Source organism: Meriones unguiculatus, chromosome 6 (genome assembly GCF_030254825.1).
Source record: "Meriones unguiculatus strain TT.TT164.6M chromosome 6, Bangor_MerUng_6.1, whole genome shotgun sequence".
Taxonomy (NCBI): Eukaryota; Metazoa; Chordata; class Mammalia; order Rodentia; family Muridae; genus Meriones; species Meriones unguiculatus.
In genome coordinates this window covers 87,048,039-87,070,061 of record NC_083354.1, presented here as the reverse complement: position 1 = coordinate 87,070,061, position 22,023 = coordinate 87,048,039, and the positions used below count along the sequence as shown (strand labels likewise).

General features: G+C 39.9%; 1 protein-coding gene across 5 annotated transcripts in view; it reads right to left on the bottom strand.

Moving 5' to 3' along the window:
* Positions 1–22,023, bottom strand: part of Slc38a9 (solute carrier family 38 member 9) — a 79,847-nt gene that overhangs the window by 44,269 nt on the left and 13,555 nt on the right. For 4 of the 5 annotated variants that reach the window (XM_021653862.2, XM_021653861.2, XM_060385721.1 and 1 more), the window contains exons 3-6: positions 7,360–7,489; positions 3,915–4,036; positions 3,722–3,785; positions 3,104–3,197 (exon numbers count right to left, since the gene is read on the bottom strand). In XM_021653862.2, the coding sequence (XP_021509537.1) occupies positions 3,104–3,197; positions 3,722–3,785; positions 3,915–4,036; positions 7,360–7,489 (410 nt within the window). Of the gene's footprint in view, positions 1–3,103; positions 3,198–3,721; positions 3,786–3,914; positions 4,037–6,468; positions 6,724–7,359; positions 7,490–22,023 lie in introns of those variants that run through there. The other variant, XM_060385722.1, reaches the window with a different exon arrangement.

Sequence of the window (22,023 nt, the reverse complement as noted above, 5' to 3'; positions counted from 1 at the left end):
GATGGCCTCAAGCTCACAGAGATCTGACTGGCCCTGCCTCCCAAGTGCTGGGACTAAAGGTGTGCACTACCACTGCCTGGCTAAAGATTAAATATTTTATCCCATCTGTATGGATGTTTCACCTGAATCCCCAAGAACCAGACATGTAAGATGTCATGCAGGAGCTAGGAATGAAACCTGTGTTCTCCTCTAACCACTTAGCCATCTCTCCAGCCCTCTATCCTATTTTCTTCCCATTCTAAGATAGTAGCTTTCTGCCTTATTACACTGACCTCTTAGTATGTTTTAATACCTGGTAAGTCTGATTTCTTCCATACTATTCCTCCCCCCCCCCAATTTCCTGGCTCTATTTGAAATGAGACTGAATTTATACGTGTGATTTTTTTTCTTTTTGTGGTTCACAATAATGAATCTTCCAAACCACATGGCATGTTTTTCTTAACTTGCGCAGAGTTTGTTCTTTGAGTTTAGGTAGGTTGTATTTTTCTCCCATCAAATGTGTTCTCTTCTTAAATTTTATCTAAGTGCCTTAGAGTTTACTGCTGTGATGAATGGACTAACGTTCACTGCACTGTAGTTCTAGTTGTTGATTCTTGATTTCATATGCAGTTAATTTTCAGAGTCTCATTAATTCTAATAGTACTAGTCAGTAAATTTGCTGTACTTGATTATATCTCAAAAACCTAGGAGTAATTATGAGCATTTCCTATGTTGTTGTTTTTTATTTACTTAAATGGAAATAGCTTTAAGCATTTTATAACTGTAGAATGTTGCTGGTCCTGGTCTAGGGATAAAGAGACTTTAATTTATTTAAGTAGTGTTTTCCTTAGAGCTTTACTAAGGTAAAGGATGCTGAACTCCATCAAATATCTTTTAGGGGTGGTTATCAATTGATGTAAACCATGGATTTTACCTTTATTTTGCTAACGTAGTGAATTATGTTCTTAATAACACAGCATCCTTCTCATCTCACTGGAATAAACACATTTTTAACAATCTTAACAATTCTACTTTAAACACAAGATATTATTTTTAGACATCACTGATTCTATCAAATAATGTTTGTAACTGTTTCTTTTTCTTTCTTTTTTGTCCTGTCAGGCTTTGCATTAGGGTTGTGCTAACTTTGTAAAATGAACCGATGCAAGCTCATCGCAAAAGTTTAAGAAATGCAGGCATTACCTGCTCTGCAACAGTCAAAGTGATCAAAGAGGAGGCCATGTTTCCCCTGTCTAAGACAGCCTGAGGTAAGATCAATACTTACTGTATTTGTATGAAGAACTCTTCCCTTTCAGGCAGGACCACAACTACCGAAACCAAAGGCTAAACAAACTCAAACAGGAACTTGAAATGGCTTTTAAACAAGACTTCTCCCAACATCTTAAACAATACTCCCCAAGTGACTGAGACCAGGTTAGCTAAAGAAAGAGACTGCTTAGTTAAGACAGAAACAACTAAAGGTTGGTTTGAACTTGCTAATAATAAGACTAAAGGGAAAATACATGTCTCTCTAGGCCCTAAAAGGGTGTGCTCGCACACACACACACACACACATACACATTTGCTTTTTTTTTTTGAGACAGACTCTCACATCGCCTATGCTAGCCTTGAACTCTTCATGTAGATGAGAACATTGAACTCCTGGTTCTCCTGTTTCTAATGTCTAAATTCTGAGATTATGAGCATATACCACCATACTCAGTTTAATATGTAAAACTGACCTAAAAGGATGTTTTTGTATAGTAGCACATAATATAATAGTCCCAGCTGCTTGGGAGAATAAAAGTGTGAGTTGGGGCACAGATTATTTCTACTCATAAAATTGGAACCAATCCTAGCAATCCCAAAAGACCCCAAGTTCAAGCTTAAAAAACAACAACAAGACTACACCTTTAATCCTAATACTTGGGAGGCAGAAGCAGGCAGAGCTCGGTGAGTTCGAGGCTAGCCTCATCTACAAAGCAAGTCCAGGACAGCCAAAGATACACAAGAAACACTATCTCAAAAACAAAACATAAAAACCAAAAAGATTACCTTTTTGATTCCCTGATCAAGAATTTATACAGATAAGTAGAGATACTGTGTTTATACTTTAAGAATTGCTTATACATTCCTTCCTTCTTTTGCTTTCTTTCTTTTTTTTTTCTCGCTCTCTCTCTTTCTCTTCTTTCTTTCCTTCCTTCCTTTCTTTCTTTTCCAATACAGAGTTTCTCTGTGTAGCCTTGCCTGTCCTGGACTCACTTTGTAGACCAGGCTAGCCTCAAATTTGCAGAAATCTACTTGCTTCTGCCTCCATGAGTGCTGGGCTTACAGGTGAGGCATATGCCATAGCACCTGGCTACTTCCATATTTTTCTATTGGTACTTTTATACTTTTAGGTCTGCGATGTTTAGGTCAAAACAAGTAAACTATAATTGGTAAAAATCATAGAATTCTCAACAGTTCTGATAAAGGCTTTATTTTTAAAATATAACTTTTTGGGGCCAAGGAGAGGGAGGGGCACTTGCCATCAAGCTTGGGAACCAGAGTTCAATCTTTAGGACTCCAATGGTGGAAGGAGAGAGAACTACCTCCCTCAAGCAGTCTCCCAATACCCACATGCACTCATGCATACAAGATCATAAGATGCAGCCATTTTGTAAGTGATACTTTATTATCTCATTAGGACACCCACACTAATAGAAATGAATTCTCCAAAGAACACTCAGCTATGAATTTCAGAGGGAGCCAGACTGGTCGGCTAAAAGCTATGAATTACAAGAGTAAAGTTTTATGTGAAAGTAGACAGCTGGGGCCAGTTTAATGGCTCAGGTTAGCTGCCACCCACCCTAACCTGAGTTCACCATCAGAGAACCTCATGTTAGAAGAAGAAAACTGACACCTTCAAGCTGGCCTTTAACCTCCATGTGTGCACTGTAGCACATGAGACACATTAAAAAAAAAAAGTAAGGGGGATACAAAGTGAATAAACTGCAATTAATAAAAAATAAAATAAAAAATACAAAAAAGTGGAAGGAGCCAGACACATGTATAGAATGTGCACAGTAGGAGCCGTCTCAATAGGGAAGTTTACTAGCTCCCGCGACAATCCGTTCTTACTTACTTATCATACTCCGTGATTTCACCACTCTGTAGCAGCAATAAAGTGTTAAAAGGCCCATCAGCACGATGACACACATCCCTGTTGTAAATCCAGCCTTTTTAAAAGAAAAATTTGATTCCTTTCATTATGTAAGAATAGGTTCATATGCAAGTACATTGTTACCCTAAACAATTATGATAAAAACATAACTGAAATAAATCACCACCTTCTTTTTAAAGATATTTATCTGTTTTGGAGATGTATGGGATATACACAACCTGGCTTAAAATTTACTATGTAGCCCAAACTGGTCTTGTCTTGAATTCATGATCCTGTTGCCTCAGTGTCAGGATTATAGGTATAGACAAAATGTCAGGGGTTGGAGAGCTGGCTCAGCAGTTCTGAAGGCAGAGCGGTGTTTCGGAGCACTGAGGCCTGGTTCATGGCACCCACGCTGGGTGGCTCACAACTGCCTGTAACTGCAACTCCATGAGGATCCACACCTCAGTGACCTCCACGGCACAGGTTACTTACATGCACATACCCACAACTCAGACCCACACACGCACATAATTAAAAATGAAAAATAATAAATCTTAAGAATTTCTCAGATAAAAGTGTACTCAAAGATTCTATTACCTGTTTTATGCCCCAGGGAATACTTAGTATAGATGTTCCCATCATGGTATTCCAAATCATAAAACTGAAAGAGTAATAGCAGGGACAATATGAAGTTGGGCTCCTCAAGCATTTTAATCAAGACAGAACTAAATAACCAGTTATTTTCATTCATGTACAGTTTAATTCATGCTCCAAGAAGTAGCTTACTCACATAGTTACCAAGCTGGTGTTTTTACCGTGGCCTTCAGTGTAACTCTGAAGCTTATAGGCAGAGCCCAATGGGCTGTACACATAGCACTCCTCTGGAGCAGGGACCACGTGGTCTGGAGCGATCTTGGGGAAAAAGAAAGAGAAGCATCAGAACCAGTGAACGGACAAAAAGGATGCTTCCTATTGTTCAAAGAAACCGACTAGACACACTTCTCAGATTTACATGGAGCTGAAACTGTTGGGGGACTCTGGTTGGCGGGCTCTGGTGGGCTCCTTTGGTGACAGCTGCCAGTGAGACACTTGACTACTGCACATCTGGGCTTTTGCCCTCCCTTGCTGTCTCAAATGTGTGATCCTCCTGCATCTGCTGTTTGAGTGCTGAGATTGTAAAAACCCACCAGCATGCATATCTTTAAGACACATTTTTAGATATATTTCTAAATACCATAAATGTTTAACATTATGAAACCCCAATTACGGAATTAAAGATTATTTTTTCCTCAAATATGGTGTTAGATATAAAGGAGAGAATTTATTCCTATCATCAAAGTGCTTTTCATATTCATGAGAAAGAAGGAAGCAAAGAATGAAATTTAAAAAACTCCAAGGAGGAGGCTGTCCTCAACTGAGGAGCTTTTCAAGAACTAAGTGGTGTTTACTTAACTCTGAGGTGAAGATGATTTTGTAAGAAACAGAGAGCAGTCTCAGACTAAAGAATTGAGGAGCCAATGGACAGTACGTAAAGACATAGTACATGGACTAGTTTTTAAACGCTTTAGGTAAAAGATACAGGTAACAAAGTAATGAATGATAAACCACGGACTGTAGGAGAAGACATAGAAGTATATAAACAAAAGGGAAGGAGGCCACAGAAGTATCAGATAGAGCAAGCATAGCTGAAGAGATGTACCTTATACATCAATGTATCACACTACCTCCTACGTTTCTTCCTAACTCCACCATTTTGGAGAGGAAAAAAACACCCTGTTTCCTGATGATAGTCTGTCCATCTCTGAGGGTTGTTCTTGGAGAAAAAAAATCCTTTAAAGGTACAGAATCTGACTAGTGTGAACCAACAATCTTTAATATTTAATACCCACAACTTTGTGCTATATTTCTTATTTGAGAGTAAAGTAACAGACTCAAAAGTTGAACACGTGAAGTGATTAGACAAGACTGGAAGGCATAATAAAATTAAGTGTTCAACTCCATGCTGTACCATCTCACTGGGTAAACAATGAGAACCAAAAAAGCTGGGGAAGACTTTGAAGAAGAGATGGAGTGTCAGGCCTTAATAAGAAGACAGGGTATCAATTATTAGTACAAAAATGTCACCTTCTTCTCTTTTAGTGCAAAGATTAGTGGTATCTTTGTAGGGAAGACTATCCTGGATGCTATGCATGATGTGGCTTCAGAAACAACTACTTCCTAGAGACACAGATAAAAAAATATGAAAATTGTTCTTTTCCTTCTCTTCACCTATATTCCTCTAAGATATAGATTTTCTTGTCTTCTTCCATGAATTTTAAAAAAAGTGCAAGACTATGGCATATCAAGAAGGAAGAACACTGTAGCTGACAAAACAAACTGGGGGCAAAAAAAATCAATTAAAAGCAAAATAAAAGGAGCATGGTTCAATAAGAGGTGAAAAACTCTGGCTGTGTTCTTTCACTGACACACACACACACACACACACACACACACACACGAATAAACATCTACAAGCAAAAAAACAAACAAACAAACAAACAAAAAACCCTCATTCCATGTACACCTCACCTGACCCTGAGCTTAGTCTCTGGGTCTGGACCAGGCATGGGAGACATGGAGGATGGGGTGGGGGGAGTGGCAGGCTCTTAGGAGGCATGCAAAGGGCTGTGTCCCACTATGGCCATGGTGCAGGCAGCATTTTCATCGGAACGTTCCCAAGACACATAGGCTCTTGCTGACATACAGACTATGCCTCACTGGTTCTGACTAAGCCCTGCACAATGCCTTTTCACTAAGTGACACTGACAGGGCTGCTCTGTAGGCACACATGCACAGAGCAGATAGACAACTTTTCCCCCTTTCCAGCTCAGAATAACAATAATGGGATTTCTTTCATAAATAAAAGGGTTTGACTCTATGAACATTCAGTAACAGTGGTTTATTGTTCTTCTCCAAAACATACTTTCAGGGGAAATGATTTTGGGATTTAAAAAATATGGTGTAGGTTTTTGTACAAATGTATTAGAAATAGATCACAACCTTGCCGACTGGTTAGCTGTACGGTCATCTATCTCAGTGTCAGTTAACAGAGGGCGATAGCTCAGTGTTGACTTGGTTTCAGGCAGCGGTGCTCACCCAGCTCTAGATGATGTCTCTCGAGCCTGCTTCTAAGAGTCTTAATCAGACCAGAACCTCAAATGCCCCAAAGTTTTACATAATTCTATAACGGACTTCAACATCACTACTAATGTAAAGGCCTGGGGGTGGGAGGTGGGTAAAAATAAAAAATGAAAACTGCCAAAATTTATCCTACACATAGCATTTCAGAAGTCTTTTCTTGATACCTTAGAGCCAGGTATGTGCTGTTGGCCAAGGAGAGAAGGCAGAAAGCTCAGACACTCTCATGAAGTCAGCCTGGCCGTCATGAGATGCTATCCAAACAAGCAAAGACAAAGAGGTCTGAATGCTTACTGCACATAGGGGCTACATTAGACGACCGTAGTCAAGTGGTACCCACTAGAGAGGGTCAGAGGTTAGTTCCTTTCTTCCTTCTTATGACTGAGACCCATTTTAAGCATATTTTTAAGCTTTAAAATTTCCAAGTATCTCACATCTCATCACTGTTAAGAAACAGATTACTTACACATTTTAAAAATCTAAAATAAGACAGAATTCAGCCAATCATGAATCCATAAGCTATGACCCATAATGCCTTTATTGTATTTGCAGCCCTTTTTTTAACAATTGTTTTTAATGTTTATAAGACAAAACAATAAACTGCATAGGTTATTTTTTATTTATAAAAGAACAATGCTAAACAGGAAACTATCAGAATATGCATAAAAATATTTGTTTCTTACTCTTTAGAAAATGTATGAAAGTATTTTTCCCTTGTAGCTTTAAACTTAACAATTAAACAACTAGCCAGATTACTGTTTTTAGTCAGTATTTAAGCTGCAGTTTCAAAAGAAATTTGTCTTTCTCAGAGCTTGTTATCTGAGATAAGCAAAAATTAAAAGAAAGAAAGAAAAGATGCTCCAAGCTACTGTCAACAGAGAGTTTCCATTTTCTCTATGCAGGTAGATAAGAATGAACAAGCATGAGACATGCATTAACTACCACTACTTTGACTTTGCATGACACTAAGTGAAAGGTCCAACCCCCGGAGTGGCTCTGGGTTTTGGTGTTTACTGTTCATCTCAGCTCTAGGCGAGCAGCGGAGCTTTGCGTCTTACCAGCGCCTTGTCTGGAGCGGCGAGCCGGCTGTAGTAGTGAATCCTTTTGTTCAGAGCGGAGGCGTGGTCACTAACTCTCTGAATGGCGTCATTCACATTGGCGATGTGCGTAGGCTCTATATAGAAAGGCCTAAAGAAGGGAATATATACTTGACAAAAAACGTTCAGGCAAAAATTCTGGAAGTCAGCCATTGCAGAGAATAACTTCTTGTCCTCCACTTGAAATGGGATGCACAAAGTCAAGGCATTCACTTCTCACTTTTGGTGGGAAAAGAAGTCACAAAAGAAGTATTATCCTATCCACAAATTTAGCTCTTGTCTCATAATACTTTTACTTTAAACACACTTGAATCTTATGGGGTTTAATAACAGAGAAGAGATAGTAGCAAAAGCTTAACAAAGTCATTAAAGAAAAATATAGCAAAGAAAAACAAAATGTATCAGCTGTTGGACTCCTAACAATGTAAGTTCGATAGAAACAGTTTTGATTAGTCTTTTAAAATAGTATGGGACTAAATTAGAAAAGTTAGAGACAAAAACATCTCACTCCTTCCTCTGTTAGCCAAAGTTCCTTCCTTTGACAAAATTCCTGTTTCGCAGCTCATGTCCTAATGGCCAGTGGTCTCAGCCACTCTCTTCGTGTGGACATACAAAGTGGATCAAACGGAACGGCACAGCGCTGCAGAGCTCTTGCCTTCCTTACTTCTCCTGGATCATGGTAACACCCTATCATTTTGTTTGTTTCCTCCCTGACTATGTCCGGATGGACCACGGACTGTAGCTTTCAGTCACCATCTCCAGTCAGCCCGTTCAGTGTCTCTGAACTCCCTCGTTTGCTTTCTAAGCGCTCCACAATAAAAAGGGCGAAGAGAAAGACAAGGTTGGATTGCATGGAGCACTGCACTCCTCTGCCAAGTCTCAGAGAACGCGTCCCAGATTGCTGATGTTGCCCTCTCGCATTATACAGTGGTGAAAAGAACGGGAAACCAAAATAGACCCCCAGACACTAATTACAGTTTCCCACAGCTCCTTTCCACTCACAGTTCTGAAAGAAGCTTAGACTGCATTAAGGTTGGCAACTGGCTTTGGAGATACTGCTATCTAATCTCGTGTGGTGTGACGGAACATCCAAGAGGATGACATTTTGGTTCTGCTATTTTCTAATAAGCTCTGTGATACCTGAGAAATGGTGGGTGTTGAATTTAGTCTTCTCTTTCTAACTGACATACAGAACCTTTGAGTCACTTGCTATTTAGTCCCCATGACAACATCAAAATATAGTAGGTATCAACTAGCCAATTTAATGACTAGTAGCTAGAGCACTTACAAAGCAAATACGTGGGTACAGACAGCAACATGACGTATTATATTTCAAACATATTGGCAAATGCATTAAATGTTATCACTAAATTTTAAGGAAATATAGTGAAAATAATGGGCCAGTGACTTACCAATCACTAATGATATATTTGGCAGCTTAATATAACCACAGATCTCTCTAAAGTGTTATGATGTGATATATTATTTCTATTTCCATTGTGACAGTGACACTTAAAGCAATGTAAAAATATTGATTTCTGGGGGTGAGGACAATGGTTCAGGTAGTAAAGTGCTTGCTCCACAAGCGTGAGGAACTGAATTTAGAACTCCAGCATTTACAGACAAGCACAGAGGCACATGTCTTTAACCTCAGTTCTGGGAACTGAGAAACAGGTGAAACAGTAGAAACAGGTGAGTTACTGGAGCTCATTGGCTAGCCAATCTAGGCAGATTGAGCTCCAGGCTCAAGGAGAAACCTTGTCTCAAAATATAAGGTGGAGTGCAATGAAGAAAGACATTCAGCATTGCTCTCTGGCCTCCGACACACACATTACACATACACACACACACACACACACACATACACACACACTAGGAATAGGATACTACATTAGAAAGCTCACATTCTACTGGACAGTCCTGAAGGATCAATGCCCCACAAAATTCAAGAATGCTAACTTAAGGCAGAAAACTACCAAAAGGACTAATATTGAGAGAGTTATAGACATTCTTCTGGTGGCTGTTTGCTCTGGAATTCAATGGCATTAATATCAACCACTAGGTTGGTCTGAAGGTCTGCTGAAGAGCAGTCTGGGAAGTCCTAGATCTTGGCTCCTGCCTCAGGCTGAAGTGTTAACTGTACCAGTTTAGTTGGCCCGGGGACTCTGAGAACAGAATGACTTTGAAAGCTTTTCTTTTCCAACCGTTTTCATCGAGATGTTGAGTGCCTGTTCAAACAAATATTTTGGATTTTTTTCAAAACAGATTCTCTTTAAAAATATACAATTCAGCATATTTTCAGTGAATTATTAGAAACACATGCCTAAGGCTTCATTTGAGAAAGTGAAAATATATTTCTAAAGTGAACTTTAGTTGGATCTTAAAACACTTTAAAAATGAAGACTACTACACAGAAGATAATCAGGATAAAAGACGTCAGAGCTTTTTTCCTTGGACACTCTCACTTGACTGTGACTATCAGTGTTACTTGCCATTTGACCCACAGTTCAGCTGTGCCCACTGAAAGAAAACAGGGCAGATTTGCCTCACCTTGTAAATATTTATGGTTATACCAAAGAAAAAGCGTTTTAATTTGGAGCAAAATTTACAAAATATTTTAAAATGTGACTTAATTCTCGTATGTTCATTTAATATGCTCATAAACAAAGAAACCTTATTCCTATTAACACCTTTTTTAGATTCTTCTCCTTAAATTCCTTAAAATCTTTTGGATTTTCAGTCTATCTCCACCCTCCAACTGGCAAGCCATGCTTCAGGGATGTTTAGTAATGACTCTCTGACTCACGGGAAGGCTAATACCCAGGATGGAAATCTTTTGAAATTGCTCCCTTATTCACATTCCTATGGAGGTTGAGGCATTCCAGCAGACAGGCTGGAGTAATTTGTTTAAAAAAATGACAAGGAAATCACCTATTCCAAAAATGTTATACAAAGAAATTTTCAAATAATGAACCCGGCTGTACTTGCTTCTACCACTTGGTAAAACACTTCGTCTGCCAGACAGCTTTTCAACAAAAAGGACAGAAAAAGCAATTACTCAGGCCATTGTGCCTAGAAAGTCCTGCTACTAGAGAATACTGGTTAGCCCCTGGCCCCTGGCATATTCCTCCCTTCCTCTGAGCACACCATCTCCTCACAAACCCCGGCCCTGCACTCCAAATTTAAACACAGTTGCCAAGGCTAAGCCTATATAAGCTTCTCTACTTTGGCTAGTTTATTGGTATTGGTTTTGAAATTTACTGTAATAAATATTATTTAAGTTCCGACCAAGTATCAAGAATTTGCATGAGATATTAAACAATGAATAAAACCCCAAGGACTGTACAGTAAACTGCTGCGGAGATATATAAATTAGTGATTTAGACCCAGAAGAAAGCAAGCAAGTGTTTCATACAACAATGAGAGCAAGGCAATGAGGGCTGTGTGATGCTTGGTTTATGTGGGGAATCGGGTAAGGGATGCAGAAGAGGGAACTAAATCATCAGGCAGACTTTTGAGGAAGTTAGAGCTAAGCTGAATCTTAAAGTTTTAAACAAAGGAGTGTCTCAAAGATAGAAGACTAGCATGTAATTCAAATACTCAGCATGTGTAAGGCCTTGGGTTCATTCTCTGGAGGAGAAAAGAGAATAAAAAAGAAAAAAAGTATGAGATATATTTTAAAACCACACATTGGTTAAGAAATGAAGGATTTCACATGCTAAAACAGGATTTAATTCTAAAGAAAGAAAGTAATCGTGTCTGTTTCTTTGACTGATTGCTTCTCAAATCTCTAACTTTTACATGTAAGGGTACCCTAGAGCTCACAGGCATTCACAGAGTTCACAGAACAAGAATCTCTCCTTTATTCTCCCTCCATTGGGGGTTCATGTAACTTGAATCCATTATAGACTGTCCACACAGTATGATGTCCAGGCTGAATGCCTGTTTCACGTACCAGACTGTCCCCTACTGTGCCTCCTTTATCCCATCTGCTGGGCTTCACTGCCCACCTCACTAGCCTCACCATTCCCCAAACACTACAAGCACACAGCTTCTTTGGGACTTTCACTACTAATTTCAGGTAAAACAAAATCTATGAAGGCGTTTTATCTAGATACCTGCACAGCGTATTCTTTACGTCTTTAGCTCTTTCCAAAGCTGTCCCTTTCTCAACAAGACATTTGATTATTATTGCTGTCATCACATCTAAAATTTCAACACCTCTTCTACACTCTTGCTATCCACCTCTGATCTACATTTTCTCCTTTGCAGCTCCATGACCTAATACTAGACAAATATTTATTTTTCAGTCCCGTCTGGTGAAATGCAAACTCTATGGGAGCAGGGTGTTTTTTTTTTTTTTGTCAGTTTTGTCATTCTCATATTCTTAGAGCGAATAACTATATTTGACAAGTCATAGGAGCTGTACAAAATGTGCTAAGTGGGGGTTGGGTATTTATTTCTTTGGTGGTGTTCTCAAAAACGTGGTAAGGGAATACAGAATAAACCAATACTTTAAGAAAAATGTATGTGTGCATATTGTGTGTAGGTGTGTGCATCGCTGTGCATGATGTGCATACATGGAGGCCAGAGGTTGACACAGGGGGTCTTCCTCAGTCAGTTCCCATGTTACTCTTTAGGATGATGAGCCTGGAGCTCATCAGTTTGGTTAGGCTGACTGGCCAATGAGACCTGACTGTCTCCCAGTCAAATCTTCCTAGTGGGAGGGATGCCTACCACTGCTTCTGTGTGGTGCTGGGGATCCAAACTCAGGGTTCCATGCTTGTGTGCAAGCACTTTATGGAATGGGCCATCTTCCCAGATCCAAGGGGAAAATTATTTTGAAATAACTTTAGATTGCTAGAAATAAACTGGAGAAGGATCCAAGTATAAAATGTTGCACAAACTAAGCCGCAACTGTAAGAGCACAAAAGTGGGGCATAAATCTACCCTAAGAGCTGTGAATGCACCCAGTGATCCTCCCTACTGAAACAGGTGATGGGCTGGGTCCAGAAGGGCTCTGAGATCTTCCCATACTGTTTAGCGATCCTTCCACTGAGCCTTTAGAGCAAGGGGGCAGCTTTTCCACTTTGGAAGAGGGTGGTGAATTCAGTCCACTAGCTCTTCCTCTTCTCCCACAGAAAGAAATGGCACCTTTTGAAGACTTCCGCTGTATCAGTGTGTGTGTATGTGTGCGTGTGTGTTACAGAGAGCGAGAGCGAGAAAGAGAGAAGCACAGAGAGACATAGAAACAGAGAGATAGAGAGACAGAGAGGGGTGTTTCTGTGTGTTTGGAGCACAGACAGGTGCTTGAATGTGGAGACTAAAATGAACAAAACAAAGAAAGGGTTACAATGAAGGGGACACAGAAGAATACAAAAGAGAAGAGAGGAGGCTGGGGGACTACATACTGACTGAATCCGAATTAGCAGTATTATGCCAACAATACCAGTATTTTGAGCTTTAACAACCTTATGGAATCTGGGGCATGGTGGCTCATGGCTACAATCCTAGTACTCAGAAGGATGTGGCAAAAACACTTATAAGTTTGAGGCTAGCATGGATTATATAATGAGGTCCAGGCTAGCTTGTGCTACAGACAGAGACCTGTCTCAAAAAGTAACCAACAAGAACAAAATTTGTATGAAACATCAAGACTAAATGTTAAAAAAAAACCCAGCAGATTTCAACAATACTACATAATTACTAGATAAGCCTGAAATGAAGTTGAAAGCCTAAATAGTTGTTTTAATGTTATTTTTTTAAAAGCATACTAAAGGCTTGTTATTTTAAAGTGAATTTTTACTGTACTGTTAATATATACACCTTTTATCAGCATTGCTTATTATAATTAGAGTTTCTGTGGTATATAGTAATTTATAGGGTATATGAATGGAAAGTAAAATGTAAGTAAGTAAACCTATGTATGCTGCAAATGAATGAATGCATACTCACGTTTATATGCAGCCCAGTTTTTAAGATTGCTCATGTTCTTTTTCTTAAATTATGTTTTTACTTATTTTACATGTATGAGTTTTGCTTGTATGTACTTCTGTGTACCACATGAGTGCCTGGTGCTCACGGAGGGCAGAAAAGGGTGTTGGTTTCCCTAGGACTGGAATTTCGGACAATTGTGAGAGGTTGTGTGGCTGCTAGGAATGGAACATGGGTCCTCTGGAGGAGCAGCTAGTGCTCTTAAGCATCAGCTCTGTTACTAGCCCCTATTGTTAACTTCTTAGAAGAACAGTGAAGGAGATTTACAAAATGTAAATGGGAACAAACACTTGGTGGAAGGTTATAAATTCCTCATTTTAGAGTTCTAAACTGTTAACTTAGTTGAGAGTAAACATCTTCATCAAAAACACATGGCAAAGAACTTGAACTGAAAATTCTCAATCCCATTTTATCCTAATTAAATACAGATTCTACTAAGAATGAATTTAAAAATTATTTCAATGTAATTCATGTTTTCAAATTTTGGCTCTCAAAACTGCCATAGACTGATACTTTAATTCTACTGTGCTAAAGGCAGAAATATATAGTCTCTTTCACGCACCCTCTTTCTGTTACAAAATGACCTGAAATAGAAATGTAAGGATTCAGTTTTTATTTTCTTTCTCAGTATTATCACTTAAGAAGGGCAAGGAAGTCACAGGAACACAAGAAACATCACAGCCAAGTTCAGACGATGGGTGTACCTGTAGGTAAACACCAACAACATGTCTTCATTTTTCTCTAGGTTGATGTCAACAGTGACGCCACCACTCCACCTCAGCTTGTATTTAGAGAAAGCGATTCCACGTTGGACATGGTGACATTCCCCAAAAGGAGACGAGGAATGTGGGACACTTGAAGCAGCTTCTCCTTATCCACTATATGTGAATGCCAAAATAAATCAAAATAGTCTCAATATACTTTCGTGCAATAACAGTGAGGGCTATCAATCTAATATTTTGAAACAACATGCTTGTTTTAATTATAAATAAAGTGCGGCTTCAGATAGCAGGGCCATGCTAATTGTTATTCTCCCTTTTACACAAATCAGCCAAAAAAACAAAACAAAAACAAAAAAACCTCCAAGTATGAAATGTCCAGTTTTTGTAACCTAACCATTCCATAGTGGGGACAGAGGAGGTAAGGGGGGAATAGGAAACGTGATAGGCTAATGGCTACCATTTTAACCAAAATTTAATAAATTTTAGCACTGACCTAAAAATTTATTTCCTTAGAAACTTGAAATAATAAAAGAAGGTAAAGAATACACACACACACACACACACACACACACACACACACACACACACACACAGTGGAGGGGATATCTTGTTTTTAATTTCTATATATGGCACTAAAACTTGCTGCCCAATGTGGCTTTGAATTTCTACTTCACATAACTGCCAATGCACCTAGCTTGTTTTTGCTGTTTTAGTGTTATTATTCAGAAACTGAAAACCAAAACCCTGAATGTTCTTTAAACATATCGCTGAAGAAAATGAGCCTCTCTATCACCGCCCCTAATTAATTTTTTAAAGATTTATTTATTTTATGTGTATGGGTATTTTGAAGGCCAGAAGAGGGCATCAGTGAGCTGCCAGTGGGTGCTGAAGACTGAACCTGTTCCCTTAGTAAGAACAAGAGCTCTGAACCCCCACCCCAGAGCCCATCTTCCTTAATTTTATCCTTCAGAATGCTGGTGCTGCCAGCGTAAACATGTTACCAGGTGGGGCCTGTAAAGAAATGAAATCACGAGCTCCTGCATTAATGGTCCCAAGGCCTTCCTAAGAGAGGCTCTGAATAGCATTTAACTTGTTCTAACTCTTCTGCCATGTGAAGACACAGCCCTTACTAGACCTAAGGTTTAAGCCTTGATCTTCAACTTTCCAGCCTCCAGAACTGTGAGAAAGCAAATGTACTCTCTGCACGAATTACATAGTGTGATAGAAGCACAAAACAGGCGGATGCTTAAGAGGCCATTTCTTCTGCACAGGAAGCTTTAGAAACCATCGTGATCCCAGGGCAGGGGAGATGCATTAATGGGCAAAGCACTCACTGCCATGAGCATGAGGACTTGGGTGTGGCTCGCAGCACCCATGTAAAAAGTCGTGCATGGTGCCACAAGCCTGTCACCTCCATGCTAAGAGCAGAGGCAGATCCCAAAAACTCACTGGCTTCAGGTCCTGTGAGACAGCCTGTCTCCAAAAAAGAAAAAAAAAAAAAAAAAGTGAGGAGAGATAGGAAGACACTGATGTAGATTGACCCTTAGCCTCTAACTGAGCGGTCACCTGAACATATGCAAATACTTATACACGTACAGCACACAAACCCGCACACGGGCACCATCATGATTCTCAAGAAAGAAAGATGAGCTTCAGTAACCACTGCCAACATTCCACACCAACTGGCCATTTAGGTGTTGATGGCTGGCTGTGTTTTCAACTCAGATGTCCAATATTATGGCAGCTTGATCAAGAGACCACGGCTACGTGCGGCATACTGTCCTCCAAGACTGGCCCACGCTAAAGTCCAGGATGACACTCTGCTTGTCACAGGGTGACAGTGAACTTTTATCACACTGTGGCCCGGCAAGACAGTTCCTCATGACGATGCACAACCAGAACATTGTTCTGTTGCTACCTTGTAGCTGTAACTTTGCTACTGCTATGAATCACAATGTACATATTTGAAATGTAGGCTATCTGATAGGTGACCCCTGTGAAAGGGTCACTTGACCCATGGGTTGAGAAACACTGATATACAGCAAAGTTTTCTAAGCAAATTACAAGACATTTTAGGAAAAGAAAACAAATAGTGATTTTTTTTTTTTTTATTTTTTGGTTTGTTGAGACAGGGTTTCTCTATATAGCCTTGGCTGGCCTCATACTCACAGAGATCCACCTGTGTCTGCCTCCCGAGTGCTGGCACTGAAGGCGTGTGCCACCACCGTTGGCTGATAAAATAAGATTTAAAAGAAGGTATACTGAAATAGGGAGTTTCATACATGCCTTGTAGGAGTACAAACTGGTATAATTCTTCTAGAAGGCAATTTTTCTTTGTGGTACTAAGATCCTATATTGTATGAATATGTCTTGCTTTGATAACTGTACTGAGACTCTCTTAGGAGGTCAAAAATATGATAGAGAATTATGTAGACACTCCTTATCATAGCACTATTTAAATTAATTAAAACTGCCAATGAGCTGAGTGGTGGTGCATGCCTGTAACCCCAGCACTTGGGAGGCAGAAGCAGGTGGATCTCTGTGAGTTTGAGGCCAGCCTGTTCTACCGAGTGAGTTCCAGGACAGCCAGGGCTACACAGAGAAACCCTGTCTTGAAATGCCCCCCCCCAACAAAACCTGCCAAAAAGAGCAAATGAAATGGCTTAGTCAGGTAGAGTGCTTGCTATGCAAGTGTCATAACCTGAGTTCAATCCTTTGGACCCACATAAAGATGGAAAAAGGACGGACAACACACAACTGTCCTCTAATTTCCATATGCACAGCACTGCAGGCGCACCCATGCACACAATAATAGTTATGACTAAAAACTGTGAACAGTTTAAAACAAAATGTGACAGATTAGATTTTAAGACAGTATTCAGAAAAAATTCCCAATCCAATTTCTTTTTTTTTTGTGATTGCAGAGCTTTATTTTCAGTACTGGGTGGAATTCAGCATCTCACACACACTTGGCATACGCTTCACCAGCCGTCAGAGACACTGAAGGACAGTCTACTCTGAATGTACAGCTAACCATTTTTAACCCGGCACTTCACATATCAATTTTTGCCTCTGTTTGTCCCCAGGGTTCATAACAGCCAAAATCCTTTTAAAAGCAATTATTTAGTTTGACTTTATGCACATCAGTATTTGGCCTGTATGTACCCATGCGCAGCCTACCTGTGCCTGGTACTCGTGGCCATCAGAAGGGGGCACTGGATCCCCTGGAATTGAAATTATGGGTGGTTGTGAGCCACCGCATGGGTGCTGGGAACTGAACTTGGGTCCTGTACAGGAGCGGTAAGTGCCCTGAACAGCTGAGCCATCCCTCCAGGCCAACAGTTAAAGCTGTGGATTACCTTGTTAAAAGAGTCTAGGTTTGGGGCTGCAGAAGTGGCTCATCAGCTAAGAGCACTTGCTGCTCTTCCAGAGAATCCAGGTTCAATTCTCAGCACCTCATGGTGACTCACAACCATATGCAACTTTATTTCCAGAGGATGTGACCACCTCATCTTGCTTCCACAGCTATCAGGCACAGACATGGCCTCACAAATGTACATGCAGCTAAAACACTCATAAAAATAAATCTCTTAAAAAAATCTTTAGATTTGCTTTCATGGTTTGAACTTTAGGGAGAAGCTAAAGACTGCTAAAGGAGCAATGTTAATGTGAGTGTGTATGTGAGTGTGTGTATGTTAGCATGTGTACGCATTGAGTGTGAGTATGTATGTATGTGTATGTGTGAGTGTATGTGTGTGCTGTGATGGAGACTGAACTAGGGCAAGAGTCTTCAAGTGAGCTATATCTCCAGTCCTGAAATATTTTTACTAGAAACAAGTAAATATTTTTATTAGAAACAAGAAACAATTAAAGTCAGTAGCTTCCACCCCCCTTAACTTCTCCAGAAACAAAGCAGAAGATATTCGCATGGGTCCTATCAGTGTGAAGTACCCGGGCTGCTTATACCAGAGTCCCTGGAGCTCCTTTTGCTAGGTCAGGGACCAGCAGCACATAGTCCAGGAGGAAAAAATTTAGGCCCATTGCCTGTTTCCATTAATAAAACTGGAGTTAAGCATAGCAAGTCTCATGCAATTATGGAGTATCTGTGCTACCTTCCACTCTAAAATGGCAAAGGTGAGGCCATATGCTCACACAGCCAGAAATATAGAAGGAAAGTTACCTAGCCCTTGCCTGAAGCATGTATGGTCCCCTCAGGGACTTAGAACCGGAACAGTTTCCTGCATGCCACTATCTGATTTATGTCAGGGAGCACCGACGCAGGTATTTCCTTAGGGCCTCACTCAGACCAAACCCTCAGAGCTTGTGCAGAGGAGGCAACAGTATAGCGCCCATCCCACACCATCCTCAACCCGTGGGTCGCAACCCCTTTGGAGGCCACATATCAGGTATCTGGCATACCAGACATTTACATTATTATTTCTAACAGTAGCAAAATTACAGTTATGAAGTAGCAACAAAATAATTTTATGGTTGAGTGTCACCACAACATGAGGAACTATATTAAAGGGTCCCAGCATTAAAAAGGTTGAGAACCACTGCCCCAGCCCTTAGCAATGTAAGTGGCATCAGCCTGAGCAGTAAGAAGGCTGTGACTCCACAGGGTTCTTGGCAATGCTGGTTCAGAATGGGTTTAACCACTAACTTTCCTACTGAAAAATACGTTTGAAGATACACACTTATTTTAAAAAATATTTTTAACCATTGCATCATCATGTTTAATTTTAATTTTTTGCTAGAGGGAAGCACTGTATATGCAAAGCATCTGGCACACAGTAGGAGCTTAATGTTTGATGGCGAAAGAAAGGAAAATGAGGAAGAAAAGGACAAAAAATGCAAGAAAGGAAAATAGAAAAAAGGAAGGCAGGGAAGAACACAGAGAGAGAGAGAAAAAAAAAAACGCAGACAAACAACTAAGGAAAAACTCACGGAAGCCATATTACTATGTGATTTAAATTCCAATTACCAAGAATCACATAAGCGTGTACATGATTTTATCTAAAAGCATCACAGAAAAGGCAGCTGGGGGCGGTTTAGTAAAGTTTGCTTCTGTGTGATGGGACTGTATTTCCTTATGCTTCCAAGTTTCATTCTAGAGACCCTTTTTATGATCTTCCTCCCAAACTTTTCCTAATTAGAGAGCAAGCAAGCAAACAAACAAACAAAAACAGAATGAGCAAGAAGAGGAGGGAGTGGAGAAAGGAAGAAAATGAACATCATCCTATAGAAGCACAGGTGACTTAAACAAAAATTTCAAGAAGGCCAGCTTATTGTTTTATATCTTGTTTGATCTAAATTATAAGAATGCTGTGTTTTTATTTTGTTCTTATCAGGAAAGCATTATATTGTAGATAATTAAACAGTATTGAAGAAATAATTGCGGACATGCTGGGGATAGTACTCAGTAGCACAGCATTTGCTTAGCACATATCAGGCTCTGGGTTCAATCCCAGCACTGCAAAACTAACAAAATGAATAATGGGAATAAGCACTGGGAACATTTTGGTGAACGTCTGGAGAAACAGGCATGAACTTTAGAACTTCCATTTTGCTTCCTCTTGCACGTTACATAAAACAGAAGAACAATTACATATAGTATAATTTTCTGTCTAATTTTTCTTTGTTTGGTGTTGTCAGACAGGTCTTCTGTAGACCAGACTAGTCTAGCATTCACAATCCTTGCCTCTTAGCTCCCAAGTGTTGGGATTGCAGGCTTGTGCCACCATGCTGGGCATCTGTCTAGCTTCTTTGGACAACATTATGTTTAATGTATATGAGATTCATCAGCACTCCCCAGACATGGGCCTGTCTCCAGATCCCCAGGGGTGACATTACAAGCATATGTCACTGCACCAAGCGCTTTATGTGGCTTCTGAGGATTAAACTCAGGTTCTTATGCTTGTAAGGCGGGGACTTAACAGTAGACGAGGCTAGCTCCCTAAGACCCCGGGCCCATTTTATGTGCACCATTAGCAGTTGGCCTGAAAACTGATGAGAGCAATCTTGACACTCTTGTTATCACTACAAGCTTCAAGCTTTCGTGGTGCTTTTGCGCCATTGCCACAAATCCCTTCTGACTGCACTTGAGTTAATAATGAGCAGACAAAGGTTGTACCTTAACTCCTCATACCTTTTCTGCTCAACAAAGCTTTTTTGAAAGTACAATGAAGTACAATAAACTTTCCAAAAAGTGGGAAAAACAAAACAAAAAACAAACAAACAGATCTAACTCAGGTAAGCAGATAGTGAAGGGGATAATTTAAAAAAGATATCCAGGAGAGAGAAAGAAAAAACATTGAAAAAAAAGAATTTGAGAGAATAAAAGGATTCTAATGAGACTAGAAAAAAAAATCTTAATCTAACAAAGTAACAAAGCCACATATAAATTTAAGGTCCCTCTAACACTAAAAACCAAGATTTTTTTCTTGAAGCATTTAGCAAAAATATAGTTATTTGAGGGGAAAAAAATAACAGGAGAAGGTGGAAAAGCACAGAGGTAACCGGACCAAGGAGGGAAAAAAGGAGGCAGAAGGGCAAGGAGTGGAGGAAGAACAGGAAAGAGATGGATTTGATGAAGGTAGTAATACAATTTGTATGTTCACCACAGCACAATGTTACCAGAAATAATCCAGGTCCCATCCATCTATTTATGATTGACTGGTGGCAAGCTCTTCACCATGTAATTCACAGTAGCTTAGCAAACTAGTATACCTCTTCCTCTCTTCCCCCTTCATTTGACAAATGTATACCTCCTGGTACAATCAATTTCTCTCTTTCTCCTTATCCCCTTCCTCTTTTTAGGGAGTTTAAGATCGACTCTAGGGTTGTGAGCATGCTAAGAACACTGTCTACCACAGCCCAAATCCTTCTTGGTTTTGTTGTCTCTATAATCCCAAACTGTAAAATCATCAAGAGCTAGGTAATCACTGCCAATCACTCCCATAAGCCAACATCTACTAAAGTCTTTACCTCGCCTCAGGAAACTGCTTTAGTCTTTTTCTGTCCTAGGGCCCCAAATACCCACTTATCAATTTAGGCTAATCTATGGTGATACCATTTGTGGCAGGTGAAATAAACAGACTGGAAGATACTCTAAAAAGCAGGGTGCCATAACGTACCTTACGTGCTCAAAGGGCACGAGGAAGGGTCTGTATTTGAAATATCCAACCCTACCCTAGTGGCTTATCAGAGCACTACCTATATTATCAGTTAGCATAAGGTGGATTTGGTATTTTGAGAATTTTTGGTATTGAAATAAAGACAGCCATGTAAACTATCCAATGATTTTCCATTCTAATACCAAGTGGACAAGAGAGTCTTACAAGAATACAATAGCTGAGTACTGATAAATAATCTGTAGGAGAAAACTATGTGTACAAAGCTTTCTTAGGGTGTTGAAGCCCGAGTGAGCTCCTGCCTTAGGTAACCGTGGGCCTACAAAGAATGATGTGAAAGCCCTGAACTCTGGGAAAAGGAGAAGAAAAAACAAAGAAAGACCCAGAAGGGGTAAAGCTAAAAACCAAACCAACTCATAGCAGAGTGCATGCCTAGCATATACAAGGACCTGGAAATTTTTTCCAGTGCTGGAAAAAAACTTAAAAATCAATAATTTCATAACTCTGTAGGCTGGCTGGGATGGTCAAGTTCTTCGGGGCATAGACGCAAAGCAGTAGGAAAATATGAAGCAATCCTCAACCCCAGCTCCATCAGTAGTCTGCTAACGCCTAAGAAAAGCCCGTTAATTCCAAATAGAATGCATCAAATAGAACTCAGGAGACTTCTAGACTTTCTGCCCTTCCATTTACATTTGTATTATTATTCTACCCGGAAACAGGTTTAAAAAAAAAAAAAAGCGTAGGAAGGAGGCCTGATGAAGAAAAACACATCTTCC